Below are 15,104 nucleotides of genomic sequence, written 5' to 3'. Positions count from 1 at the left end.
CACCAACAGAACTCTGCTGCAGTTAACAATTATATTGGCATAAAATCAAGATAAAAGAGTGGAGACTTTAAGGATGGAAATAAGTTCCAATGGTAGAATAAAAGAAACATTCTTGATGTTTCATAGGAAGAAAGTTCTGATTTATCTGTCAACATCTGAAATTCTTTGATACTAAAGGGTTAAAAAAATTCTTGTCTGGTCACCATATTGCTTGGAAATTTTAAACTGTTTTTAAATTTATCAATTTTAATTAGTGTGTCATTTCTGAGATTGTTGGTGGAGTCAAATCTTACATTTAGAAATCTGCTGAAATAGTCTCTGGGAACATAATTCTCTAAATCTAGGAATAGCTATGTGTTGTGCCTGCAGGTTTAGGAGTATGTGTCCCACTTCTTCCTGTCAGTAACGTGGAGCAGGTAGCAGATCATGTCAGCAGTTACAAAGCACAGTTATCCAAAGAAAGTGCCGGAAAAAATCCCCAGATAATATCTTGCACAGCCTTAGATGCACTTTTGCATTTTGTCTTGTAGTGTTGTATATGAAGCTGTGTGTGATATACATAGTCTATTGAAGCTATGTGTATGAAAAATACACTATTAACTAGACTTTTGTGCTGTGCGTTACATATGAAGTATGACATCAATGTATTGCGTAAGTGATGGTGAAAAGATGCTGATATCTACGTATAGACCAACTAAATTCATTGCCTCATCTCCTGAATTACACATAAATTACAGGTTGAAAAATAATGTATAGTAGTACCTGGCTGATTAAATTATTAAAATTACACATTTTGGGGAGAAATTAGCCATTCTGACATATTAAAAGGCTCCAGTTTTTTTAAATGTCAGCCCTAAAAGCAAGTCTGACATGCTCATCCTTAACTATTAGCAGTTGTTTGCAATTGTAAAACCAAACACCAAAAGTCATGTACTGCTGATGTTGCTTCTTTGAGGGAGAATATATAAAACCAGAAAGAATACATGGGGATCCTGTAGGCCTAACTAGTCACTGTAAGGTAAAAAGACAAGTTGTTTCTTCCATTCTTTTGTTTTCACTGCAGAATGTGTTTCTGGTGATACTTTAATTGCTCTAGAGTTGAATCAGGGTGAGGAAAGATGACTTTATGCCACCTTTCTACTCTTCTGATCAGTTGTGTCCGAAGGTAACTAGGAGCAGGCTAAGGGCTACTCTAAGGTCTCAATCCTTCTCCCGTTGACTTCAATGGTGCCAGATTGTTTTATCCTCTGCTGCACTGACAGGAATAATCTCCTCCGACAGAGATCACCAGAACATGACCATACTCCACCGTACATCTTGCGCTCCCCTGACAAACACCCTGTCCTGAGGGAAGTAGCTGATATATTGCCAGTTACTTCCACTTTATACCACCAGGGGACTCTCCTGCTCTAGGGTTATCGTCCAACAGCCCTATTAGGATAGCTCTCCAGCTAGTTGGTTCTCTTTTGAGCTGCTCAAAGGAGCCAGAGAGGGCTGAGTGTCTGGTGCTGGGAGTCTAAATATAGTAAGGAGCTATTTGGTCCACACCAATAATCTTGCACAACTGGGAATTAACATAGTAAAATAGTCAGCGCGGTGTGCTGTACTTTATAAACTTTCTCACAGGTAGATGCCAAAATAAACCTGGCACAAAGAGCATTTTGACATCTTCTTTTTAATTTTAGCAGTGCAAAACAGAGTTTTCAGTGGAAGGACCAATGAAAAATAATGTTAAAAAAGTTAAAAAGTTCTTACATCTCCTCTATGACTCTTATACAGTAATAATATGCAATATTGATCAATTGCTTCATTTAATTAAAACTTAACTAAAATAAAGACGGTATTGGGCCAACATCCAATTAAATTATAGAAGGCCTGAGCTGAAAAATTCAAAACAGGATCTCAGGTTTTGGTTCAGCCCATAGTAGAGATAGAGACCAGCTGTGAAATTTGGATCCTTATCTGGGTTTGCATTGTGAACTTGTCTCCTCAAAGTTCAGACATGTTTCAGATCCAGACTTTAGTTTGGGTCCATCTCTAAAAAAATCAATATATTTCCAAAGCAATTAGGTTAGGGACAAATCACCCCTTGCATTGCTGCGGGCACAGAGGCTGTGACCACAGCCAGACCAACAAGGTTTCACTGCACAGGGGCTGTGACAGGATATGAGGAGTGTATGCTGAGGTCTGCATCCCAATACTGAGAAGTCCCTAATAAGTTCTCAAGCAGCAATTTTCTTACTTTACCTATCTGTAAATGTCTGTTATTGATGGAAATATTTTTTTTAGTCAGTTTGTGTATGTACAGAGAAATTAACATTTACCAAAATTTACATATATAAATCGAATCCTTCCAAGTTATGAAGCTGGTATTTGGGGTGAACGTAGGCTGGGGGGGAGGGCACAGAGGGTCTGCGTTTAGGACCATTATATGTTAACAAAAAACATCATCAGTAGAGTGTTAGCATATTAAATAGATAAACACTTCCATATGGAAAGAATAAGAACTTAAATATTCCCCATTGACTCAGCAAAATGTGTATTTTCTGAAAGAATCATTTTGGTGCAGGGGGTGGGTGGGAGGGAGAGACCACACACAGTGCTACTTGTGTATATTTTTGTATATTCCTATTTCATATCAGTCTTTGCGCTCTGAAAAGCGAGATGTATGAATGGAGGAATAAACAGCAAGAACCATTCCTTGAGTTATTCACACTTTTGTTTTAATGAATATCCATTTTCACATTTTAATTTTGCTGTTTCCAATTAATTAGGGTGAAATTGGAGAAACAGGATTTCCAGGAGAACTTGGACCAATAGGAATCAAAGGACAAAGGGCAAGCACCTTTTTATGAATATTGATTTGTCTTGAGATTGGCTTGTTGTTAATGCAGAAATCACATGTAATTTTTCCTGCCCAGGTGATAGAAATCTGTTTTAAATGGATATCTTTTAACATGCTGAATTTATGTGTATTACATCTGTTGTAAGCACAATAGTCCAGATCCCGCACTCAGTTGCAGTTGCTTTGTACACCACTAGCAAGTCTAAAACTGGTGTAGCCAGCTATGGAAGATCAACCTAGTGCAAGAGGCGGCCTCTAGTGGCCTATAGCTGGATGCCATGTCTGTCTCTTGGGACCAGTGTAATGGGCCACTACCTTACAATATGTGCTAACTACTTATGCTGAACAATCTGTTCCACCATGCAATTTCTGTGACACTGAGAGTAGCTTTCCCAGACTTGAAGAAGAGCTCTGTGTGGCTTGAAAGCTCGTCTCTCTCACCAAGAGAAGTTGGTCCAGTAAAAGTCTGTCTTTGGACCTAGAACTAGATAAATTCATGGAGCATAGGTCCATCAATGGCTATTAGCCAGGATGGGCAGGAATTAAGTCTCTAGCCTCCGTTTGCCAGAAACTGGGAATGGGGGATGGGATGAATCACTTGATAATTACCTGTTCTGTTCATTCCCTCTGGGGCACATGGCATTGGCCACTGCCGGAAGATCCAATACTGGGCTAGATGGACCATAGACCTGACCCAGTGTGGCTGTTCTCTTGTTCTTATGACCAATGGCAACCTGAATAATTTACACTGGAAGACTGGTGTAGCACAGAGCTGGCTCCAAATCAGGGAAACACAACGTCTAATTATTTTATAGAAATCCTGTGGAGGGCTGATGTTATGGGGAAGTCGGTAGAGTGGGCGGGGGCATATTTTGTTGCTGTTTTTACTGGCTGAAACATTAACATTTCTTATTGTATTATGCTCCTTATCAATAGTAAGTTTAATTTTTTCAGGGTTGCTAGAGCTCGTATAAGTGGTTTTTATATTTTAAATTGTAATGATACATGAGTTACTTCAGTTACTATTTTGAAAGAATCTGATAGATGGCTAAGTCTTCTTCATTTAATAGGCCAAGGTAAACAAAACACTTCTTTTGGGGCAACTGTTTCCTGTTTAACTGTGTTTTCAGCTCCTCTGACAAAGGAAGGGCAAAGTCGTAGTAGTAGTTTTGTATTCTAAGTTAGCCATGCAAATTGCTAACCTTTTTCAACTCTTGTTTTTGTAATTATCACACTATGACTTGGTTTTTTTCCTCACTTCAGACTGATCTTGCTCCCTCTGAAATCAGAGACTTTTGACTTTAATGTCAATGGGAGCTGGATTGGGTCCTTGACGTCGTCGTCGTCTTCTTTTTTTTTTTATACATGTAAAATGTTATTGGTTAGATATTACACGTGACATGGTGCCCATTATCCATTAATTTCTAACACAGGGTAAATTTTTCAAAAGCACCTGAGTGATTTAGGAACCTCAGTTCCATTGAAAGTGGGTGAAACCTTATACCCCCAAAGAATTTAGAGCCTTATAACAATTTTGCCAACTGACGTTAATAAACCAGGAGAGGCAGCATGCCATTGGGGTTATAAATGTATACGTTGTGCTACGGTAGTTTAATTGGTAGCACACTCACTTCTGGGCCAGAAGAAGCTTTTCTGAAATATAGTCCGTTCCCTTGCCAAGGGTCAGGTCCTTGGTCATGCTAAGGTCATGGTCCGCTGCTGGAGCTGTGCAATATGACCTTAAAATGGTGTGCCAGCATGGGAGGAGAACCTTGGACCAGCAGAGCTGGCTATACTTCCGCTGCACTCACCCCTCTGGTGCAGAGGTTGTGTCAGGGATGTCTGAAATTGTTTAGGGGTGCATGGTTAGGGATCGAGGGGGTAGGACACTTTTATGTAGCACTTCCTATCCCAGGATATCAAAGCATTTTACAAATATGAATTAATTTAGCCTCAGTGTCTTTGTGAGGTGTAGGGAAGCAGGCAGGCAAGTGTTGTTCCCATTTTACCATGAGGAAACTGAGTCACAGAGAAGTTAAGTGACTTTCCCAAGGTTATACAGAGTCCATAGTACAGGTGGGAGTAGAATCCCTATCTCGTGAGTGACTGTGCAGTAAGCATTGCTAGCATTCAGCTGAACCACCCAAAGAAAAGCAGTAGTATGCTGCCATCCTATTTTTCTTCTTTTAAAAATGGTTATATGTGAAAATATATAGGGCCTGATTCTCTTCTCACCCAACTATAAATCAGGAGTATATCCGTCGAACTGAATGAGTTAAAGTGGTGTAAAACTGGCATTAATGAAATGGAGAACTGGGCCCTAGAGTAGAGAAGTATGCAATAGTATCATAACTGCTGTATATACCATTTGTAGAGTGTCTGCCTGTCTAATTTATGCCAATATTTCCAGGGTCCTCCAGGTCCTCCTGGTCCAGAGGGATTTCCAGGGGACAAGGGATTTCCAGGACCCAGGGTATGAATTGACCACGTAAAGTGTATGTAATTTTATTTGCATGAAAAGGTACTCCCTTTAAATTTGAAGGTGAGGAGAGGTGATTTTTTTTTCCTGTCTCAGGCTACAGTATGTATTCAATAGTCTAAATCATTAAGACACTCACATTTTGGGGTGCCGGAGGTAGGTATATTGTAAGCTACTTGGTTATGTCACTTTGAAAATGCTAATTCTGTGTTTTCGCCAGCAATATGACAATAGGTTTGTGTGATTGTATATCAAATTATGTTACAATACTTTGAACTAAAATTCTAAGGGTCAGATTTTCAGAAAAAAGAGACCCAAAGTCTATGCATGTAACTGTGTGTCCAAATTTTCACTCTACTGCAACTGAGAGCACAAATCAGGTATTTGCTTGTGCAGATGACTATTTAGATACCCAAATCTAATTTTGCATGCAAATCTAGACAACTATTTAAATGCCTAATTGTACTTAAAATGTAGTTGCAACCTTTTTTCATTTGGACCTTGGGCCTCTCGTGAAAACTGGCAATTAAAGAACAACACGTGTTGCAACGTTTTTAAAAAATTAGGAACATATATCTTGTTTTTGGAATCTTTTCTATCCAGGTCTGAAGTTTGCAGCTTATGGCTGTTTTCAGAGAATTTTGTAATCAAAGACTGGAGTTAAAAGATCTCAATAAAAGTGAGCTGAGATTTCACTCATCTCAGAAATTGAATCTGGACTCCACTCAAATCTAATTTTTGTTTGTAATCAGTACTTGGGCATAAGCAGCAGTAATGTCACACAAAGATATATTGGACAGATGCTTAGGGGCAGCAACATTACACCTGATTTTCAAAGGTGCTAAGAACTTGGATTCCCATATATATTAATTATTAATTCTTCTCTCTCCCCAAAGCCCATTAAAATAAAATAACTCTGTTTCTGTTTGGGTAACATGATCCCATCATTCTGGAACTTAAATTGCCACCATAGCATAATACATATTAAATGAAAAGAGAGAAAATACATAGTACAGTCAGGTTCTGCTATGATTGTCTTGTTGTACAAGAAATTCTTGCAGTTGAATTTTTAAAATTATCCAGGCAGTTGAAAGCTTTGAATTATCTAGTAATCTACAATCTTGTTCTTATAGGGCGCTAAAGGAACAATGGGACTGCGCCCTCCTCCCGTATGTATCTCTGGCGTGTTTCTATATTCATTATACATTTAGAAATAAACCACTTCATCAGCTAAGAATTCCTTTCTTTCTCCTTGTTTTGTTTCTGTTCTGCAGCCATGTGAAGTCATTGACTATGTGCGTAGACACAGCCGTAAGTACTACATCTTGCTTATAAAATTGTATCACCCAAAGGGTCAGCACTTGAAGTGATATTTTAGGGAAAGAAAATCAAGTTCTAGCGACCACTTCTTTTTCAATTTACAGACTTAACGGCCATTTACATGCAAAAGAGAGAGTTACTGCTTGACAAGTAAAGAGCCTTCATTTCAGAGAGAGTATTTTTAGCTCACAGTAGATCCTTTTTATGATGCTGTTTTAGCTGTGTTTGTACCATGCACTAAGTGAATCGGTGAATGTCTATCGATTCTAGTAATCAGTCGGTAATTCTGCATGATCATTTCTAACATACTTCTCTGATTTTCTTTGAAAGCTCACAAATTACGAAACAAACAAAAAACCCTCTTTTGAAATAGAAGACTATTTTAAATGGCAATAGCTGTTATAGGGATCTGTGTTCCCTTTGTTGTGCATAAAATAGCCTTCATGGAAATTAGGTGCTTGGGGCACTTGGAAAGGACTAGTGTCCATATGAATAATGAAGATGCCCCAAGTGCCCTTAAGGGAAGATCAGGAAGTAAATTACATTAATTTATGTTTATCGATCTTAAATACAGATTATGGACCCTTACTCATGTGACTAATCTTGATCCACAGTGAAAGTTCAGCTGAGCTGGGCTAAGCAGAGAATATTTGAGAAAACATTAGAATGTTTCAGTCCAATGTCTCAAACCATGGAATTTGCCAAAACAAATTCAGGAGTTTGGATAATTTGCTGAGTTGTATCTATTTCTCTGAACTCTGTTAGAAACCAAGGACCATAGACATCCACAATAAGAACATGCAATGCAAATTAAGGGACAGAAGCTGAACTCCCTGTGCACTTAACAACTTCCATTGAAACCACTGAGTGTTTTGCATACACAGGGTATGCTGTAAAATTATAGGTGTGCAATCCATGACACCACAAAAACAACAAGGTGTCTGGTGGTGACTTAGACTAGCAGATTTATTTAGGCATACACTTTTGTGGTTCAAAAACCCACTTTAGATGCATGGAGTGAAAATTACAGATAGAGGCATAAATATATATTAGCACGTGAAGAGAAGGAAGTTACCTTGCAAGTGGAGAACCGATGTTGAAGGCCAATTTAGTCAGGGTGGATGTGGTCCACTCCCAATAATTGAGGAGGAGGTGTCAATACCAAGAGAGGGAAAATTGCTTTTGTAGTGAGCCAGCCACTCCCAGTCCCTATTCCCAGGACACTACATGTTTTCTTTTTTTAAAGAGATTTTAAGATTTTTTTTTTTTTAAACATGCTGTATAGTATTTTTTCCCTTTCTTCTTTAGCTTGTTGGCAGGGTGAGTACTGTTTATTATTATATTGTTGTAACTAAAATCTTAAAATGTATCAATGTGTCTGGGAAGATGGTTTTGGTAAAGACCTCACTTGTGATCTGGAGTTTCACTCCTTTAAGCTCCCCACCTGCTGATAGATCAGCCACTGTTTGTCTCTGGCTAACTAAGCAAAACAACTGTAGTTCTGCAATTCTGTAAAGAGAGCATGCCCCTCATTCCCTGCCCATCATATCACTACTTCTTAATTTGTCAGACTTCTCTTCCAATAGGCATACCCTTTCTGCTTTATTTCCTCATTGATAGCTTGCCCCTGAGCATGCTCTACTGATGCACATTTTAAAATAAATATTCACTCTGCTTTACCTTTTTTTTTTTTTTTTTTTTTTGAGAACTTCAGGTCAGCTAGTTCTGGCTATGTGACTCCCCATTACCTAATATTGTATCTGCAGAGTTCAGTGACTAGATAAGACAACGTAAACTAGAGTTCAGTTGATCCCTATCTTGCTTTTCAGCTACAGCTAGAAAAAAACAAGAAAATAACACTTAGCTCCTGGCCCTGTGTCCTTCTGAGTTATTCTAGTTCCTTTGTGACCTGATGTTCAGAACCTCTGAACATCTGCATTTCCATTCAATGCAGTGGAAGATGTGGATGATCAGCACCTCTGAAATTTAGGCCATTACCATAAAGATACTTATGGTGCATCTCTCTGGATTACTTGCCTTTTAAGCACTAAAACTGTGAATTATGTCACTTACCCTGCAGCCCTCACATGAGTAACTTTTGTGCAGAGATAAAATAAAGGTTTTACCTCCATGGCTCTTTGAGGTTTACTCATGTTTGTGGGAATTGCAGGATGATTTGGCCTTAAAACGTCATTCGTCCTCCTCAATAGCTGAAGTACCTAGCATCTGAGGCAAACTTTGCAAATAAATATACTTTGAGGGGAGATCCCTTGGGAAAACCTACCCCATTGTTTTCTTCTCCTCTCACTCTCAGAAGTTCTCATTCACCTTCTCAGAGTGCTACTTTTATACTCTCAATTTTCAAGATCCTGCTTTGAGTCCTCCACTATGGGATAAAGAGGATTGGACATGTGATTAGAAAGGGGCCATCAGTGCTTCTCTTTAACTGGTCAGAGTGATTGTTGTGTGTGATTGCTGCATCCACAGCAGGAATGAGAAACCAGTATTCTTCCTTTAATCAAGAATTTCTTCACATTGAGTATCAGAGGGGTAGCCGTGTTAGCCTGAATCTGTAAAAAGCAACAGAGGGTCCTGTGGCACCTTTAAGACTAACAGAAGTATTGGAGCATAAGCTTTCGTGGGTGAATGCCCACTTCATCAGACGCCTGATGCGACTGATGAAGTGGGCATTCACCCACGAAAGCTTATGCTCCCAATACTTCTGTTAGTCTTAAAGGTGCCACAGGACCCTCTGTTGCTTTTCACATTGAGTGTCAGCCTTGACAACTATTCACACTTACGAGTTTGCTGTTGTCACAGTCTGCATATATTTGCAGTTTCAGATGTATTGAAGTTGGTAGGATCATGCACTGAACCAAAAAGGAGGATATATTCTTCTTTTTAGTTTAATTTCCACAAATCTTTTAAGTTTACGGTCCAGCCCATCACTGATTCCCATTGTATGAATATTTTCAGCTTATATTCTCATGGCCTTTTCTTGTATGTTTCTGATTTGCTTCTTGGTGTATTAGCATCCTCAATCCTTTGCATCGTTTGTCTTTGACATTGGTAAAGCCCCCATAGAGCTAATCTCCTGGAATGTTACTATTACCAATTCCAAAGCATTCCTGGGACTGGAGAAGGGGTCCTGACCTACTACGTTTGGTCAGTTAGACTGTTGAAAGCATATGATGAGAAACTTTGCTTGAATTTGATATAGTTTAAGTGAAGCAGCAGTAGCATTTGAACTTTACTTTCTTGTGATCATTTCTGATTCTTATGCCTCATTTCTTGTATTGACTTAAAATCTCTCTTTTGTAGTTAATAAACTTGTTTTATTGTTTTTATTTAATCCTGTGTTCTGATGCAAAGGAAAGATGGGAAGAATAATAAGAGGACAATATGGCTCCATGAGGAGCTCTTTAATAACCTGTCAATCAAAAAGGAATCCTACAAAGAGTGGAAACATGGACAAATTACAAAAGAATAGCGCAAGCCCGTAGGGACAAAATCAGAAAGGCTAAGGCACAAAATGTACAAAGGACATAAAAGGCAATAACAAGCGGTTCTAAAAATACATTAGGAGAAGAGAGATGAAGGAAAGTGTAGGTCCTTTAGTTAGTTGTGAAAAATAGCTAGGAACTGGACGGCATGAAGAAGGCTGCAGTGTTTAATGCCTGTTTTGCTTAAGTTTTTTCTAAAAAGGTAAACTGTGACCAGATGCTTAACACAATTAATATTAACAAGGGGGAAGGAACACAAGCCAAAATAGGGGGAAGAACAAGCTAAAGAATATTTAGGTATGTAAGATGTATTCAAGTCAGCAGGCCCTGATGAAATTCACCCTCTGGTACTTAAGGAACTAGGCTGAAGGCATCTTGGAACCATTAGTGATTATCTTTAAGAACTCATGGAAGTTGGGTGAGGTCCCAGAGGGCTGCAGAAGGGCAAACCTAGCACTTATCTTTAAAAAGGGGAACAAACAGGACCCAGGGAATTATAGACCTAATTTCAATATCAGGAAAGATACTGGAACAAATTATAAAACAATCAATTTGTAAGCACCTAGAGGAAAACAGGATTATAAACATAGCCAACATAGATTTGTCAAGAACAAATCATGCCTAACCGACCTAATATTCTTCTTTGACAGGGTTACTGGACTAGTGGATAGGCCGGAAGCAGTAAACGAGATAGATCTTGATTTTAGTAGGGCTTTTGACACAGTCCCACATGACATTCTCATAAACAAGTTAGGGAAATATGATTTAAATAAAATAATTAAACTAGTTGAATGATAACTAGTCTTTGAATAGAGTCTATGGTCCACTGTCAAAGTGGGGAGACTTATCTAGTGGGGTTACGCAGAGGTCTGACCTAGGTCCAGCACTATTCAACATTTTCATTAAATGACTTGGACAATGGAGTGAAGGTTATACTTATAAAATTTGCAGATGACACCAAGCTGGGAGGGGTTGCAAGCACTTTGGAAGACAGGATTAGAATTCAAAATGACCTTGAGAAATTGGAGAATTGGTCTGAAATCAACAAGATGAAATACAATAAAGACAAGTGCAAAGTATTACATTTAGAATAAATAAAAATGCACAGTTACAAAATGGGAAATCGCTGGCTAGGTGGTGGCGCTATTGAAAAGGATATGGGGGTGATAGTGGATCACAAATTGAATGAGTCGTCAATGTGATGCAGTTGCAAAGAAGGCTAATATTCTGGGATATATTAACAGGAGTGTCATATGTAAGACACCCAGTTATGTCTGTGTGCGTTGCAGCCAGCCACACCTTGGCTCTTACCAGCCTTAGTTATACTGCAGGGTGATCCCCAGACACCCCCAGTCTTAGACTTTTTTTTTTTTCCTGGAAATGTATGTCCTGTACAGCCCAGCCCCCTCCTGCACAATAGAAGTTTATGTATACTCTATTATTGCTTTAATAGAAATAATATGCACTTAACTTGCCATCCCAAATGGCATTTAAGATAGTTTGCTGTTGGGCCTTCAATACCGTCTCTTTGAGAAACTTCTGCTTCGCACCGCTCAAGTAAACTCCTTTAGCCCTTAGATTTTCTTCCCACGGGACCTTACCTACCAGTTCTCTTAGTTTTGTTAAAATCATTTTGGTGTTCCTCTTTTCTCAGAGTTTTCTCTTATAACAACCTTTGGGTACCATCGTGGTCGTCTTTATGGCCCGTACCATGAGCTTAGATTACTATTTCCTTTCCATTCACTAGCTTTATTTTCAGCTGTCTTTCCTAATGTCATGTGCCTCTACTACCATTTGGAGTCACTAAACACATTGAAATCTATTTAAACATAGAAGTACCCCATGCTTTTCCACAGCTTAGTGTTGCATTTAAGTAAAGTACAATAGACATGGTAGGCCCCATTGTGCCTGATGAGCATGGAGCTGGGGCCAGTACAGAACCACGTTACCACAGAGAGCGCTCCAGGAGTGATTGTGCCTCAGGAAATGCAATCCCTCCTGGACCTTCCAGACAGGAAGGGAAGTGCTCCATAATCCGCCCTCTGCACCCAGCCAGTTTCGCAGACCTTTTTGTGGCATGGAAGGGGGCAAAACTATGACTTTGGCTTCTCCCTGCCTTTGCCTCCCTTCCCGCCTACTCGAAGGACGCCAGGGACTGCAGTTGTGTCCAGCACCTGCACTCCTCAGTGCAGTGTCTGAAAAAGTCTCATTGCATTCCTGAACTATGCCCCAGCATGACTTGCCCTTGTATCATTTTCTGGAGAGAGTCCCTAGATAGCCTGATACAATGCTGCCTGCTATCTCGGGAAAGCAAAATTAAGTAGTTATTAATCACTTTTTAAATTAGCTTGCATTTTTTATCCTGTGTGATTTGTATAACTGTTTTTATCGTCTAGAAAAACCGGAATGCCCAGTATATCCAACGGAACTAGTGTTTGCTTTGGACATATCCCAGGATGTCACATCCCAGTTATTTGAAAGAATGAGAGAGATTGTAATATCAGTAGTGAATGCCACCAAAATTAGAGACAGCAACTGCCCAGTGGGAGCTAGAGTCGCTGTTGTGTCCTACAATTCCAACACTCATTATCTGATCCGCTTCTCCGAGTTCTACAACAAGAATCAGCTCCTCAACAAACTTAATAATCTGGCTTATGGGAGATCCTCAAGCGAACGGGATATTGCCAGAGCAATGGGATTCGTTGCCAGGAATGTTTTCAAGCGAACTCGCCAAGGTCCTAATGTGAGAAAAGTAGCCGTGTTTTTCAGCAATGGGCCGTCTGCAGATGAATTTTCTATTAATACGGCAGTTCTGGAGTACACTGCATTTGATATTGTTCCAGTAGTTATCGCTTTTAATGATGTTCCCCTCCTCAGTCGTGCTTTTGCGGTAAGACATCCACTAACGTTTTCTTTTTGATGTTCAGTAACAAAACTTTGTATTTCACAGCCTTCAAAACACAGTGGGCCACATTCATCCTTTGGTGTAACTCCATTATCTTCAGTGGAGTTACACCCAAGACAGATCTAGCCCATTGTATTGGTCATTTGTGATCATATTTGGGGTCAAATCCTGCAACACTTACGTGAATAGTCCTTATTAATGCTAGTGATTCCATTCAAGTCAGTAGAACTACTTGTATAAGGATTATGCATCTGATGAACATTGTAGGACTTGGTGCTTAATCAGAGTATTTAATACATTCAAGAAAACCCGGCCTGATTCTCCACTGCCTTACACCTTACATTGTCTGTCATTTACCCCTGTGGAAAGTGAGTGCAGACTAGCAGTAAAACAGTACCAAACCCGAACAGTGGTGTTTTCCACTCACTCTGCCTGGGGGGTAAATGACTACACTAGGGTTACCATACGTCCTCTTTTTCCCGGACATGTCCGGCTTTTCGGCAGTCAAACCCCCGTCCGGGGGGAATTGCCAAAAAGCCGAACATGTCCGGGAAAATGGCGGCTTTGTTTAAGAGCCCGGCTGCCTGAACGCTACCGGCTTCGGGCAGCCCCGTGCCTGGAGACCCTGCGCCGCCGGAGCCCGGGAGGGGAAGTGCCCGGCTGGGGGCGCAGGGTCTGGAGGCACGGGGCTGCCCGAAGCCGGTAGCGCTTGGGCAGCCCAGCTCTTAAACAGAGCGGGGGCGGCTGGAGCCTCCAGCCCCCGGGGCTCTGTGTAACTGACCCAGTGTCAGTTACACAGAGACAAAGAGGAGAAAAGCCTCCAGCCCCCGGGGCTCTGTGTAACTGACACAGTGTCAGTTACACAGAGCCCCAGCCGCTGGAGGCTCTGTTTAAGAACCGGGCTGCCCGAGCGCTACCGGCTTCACGGTTTGCTGGGCAGCCTCCAGACCCTGCGTCCCCGGCTGGGCGCTTCCCCTCCCGGGCACCAGCTGCGCTGGGGAAGCGCCGGCTGGGGGCGCAGGGTCTGGGGGCTGCCCGGGAAACCGTGTTGCTGGTAGCACTGGGGCAGCCCTTTCCCCCTGGCTGGGAGTGGGAGGGAGGAGGGGGCGGAGTTAGGGTGGGGGAAGGGGCGGAGTTGGGGCGGGGCTAGGGGTGGGGAAATGGGCGGGGCAATGGCCCGTGGAGGGTCCTCTTTTTTTTATTTATGAGATATGGTAACCCTAGACTACACAAGGGGCAAGGCAGTGGAGAATCAAACCCAATGTGCTTGAAAACTGTAGAGTTCACTACCAAAGCAATGTGTTTGTGGGACTATTAGCATTTGTGACAAGGAAATCCTTTAAATAACCATGGTAGAGAGAGCAGGGCCTCTTTTGAAGGAAAAACAGCCAGATGCTTAATTATCTGGTGGCTTGCAGAGGTATCACTGATTACATAATCTAAAGATAACAGGGTTGCATAGTTGTAGCTGAGGGAATAATTCAGCCTGCAGAACCGTTATTAGTATTGATGGTGTGTGAAATGGGAACAACCCAAGTTGACTGTCAATAGCTAAGCTGAGTTGGTGAGGAGCAAGACAAAAAAAGTATTTTCTTGCAAACTGTGCAGATTTGGTATGGAAATCACGGCGGCCTACTGACTATAGAGACCCACACTTCAGTCATTGTTTTGGGGTAGCAGAGCAATTTCTGAGCTGGATTTAGCAACAGGAACAAATCAAAGAGCAGATCTGTGCAATGTGGCTAAGTTGCATAGCTGTAGGAACAGTATGTTTGGATTTCTATATATATATATTTTTTTTCTTTAACAGTCAGTGCAACTTTAATGTTTCTCTAACACAGTTTGGCACATCTAATGTTACAGACAGTTCCTGTTCAGCTAACTTGTTCTGGGATGACATTTCCAGTTACCACAGTACGATTATAGGCTAACACTGTCTTGGGCCAAATGCTGATCACATGAGCAAGATGAGCAGGACTCAAACCCTTACAGCACTCATTACTCAGTGTCTAAAAGTGTGTTCTGTGCATAGTTGTGCTGCAGTACGTTCTC

At 40.8% G+C, this 15,104-nt stretch overlaps 1 protein-coding gene across 1 annotated transcript in view; it reads left to right on the top strand.

Annotated features, from left to right (window-relative positions):
- LOC128832396 (collagen alpha-6(VI) chain-like) overlaps positions 1 to 15,104 on the top strand; it is a 104,598-nt gene that overhangs the window by 78,336 nt on the left and 11,158 nt on the right. The window contains 5 exon segments of the mRNA XM_054019738.1: positions 2,775 to 2,837; positions 5,256 to 5,318; positions 6,458 to 6,493; positions 6,599 to 6,635; positions 12,544 to 13,037. Coding sequence (XP_053875713.1) covers positions 2,775 to 2,837; positions 5,256 to 5,318; positions 6,458 to 6,493; positions 6,599 to 6,635; positions 12,544 to 13,037 — 693 coding nt within the window.

Source organism: Malaclemys terrapin, chromosome 2 (genome assembly GCF_027887155.1).
Source record: "Malaclemys terrapin pileata isolate rMalTer1 chromosome 2, rMalTer1.hap1, whole genome shotgun sequence".
In the NCBI taxonomy this organism is placed as follows: domain Eukaryota; kingdom Metazoa; phylum Chordata; order Testudines; family Emydidae; genus Malaclemys; species Malaclemys terrapin.
Note: the sequence above shows the minus strand (reverse complement) of the source record. Positions and strands in the feature narration are given on the sequence as shown.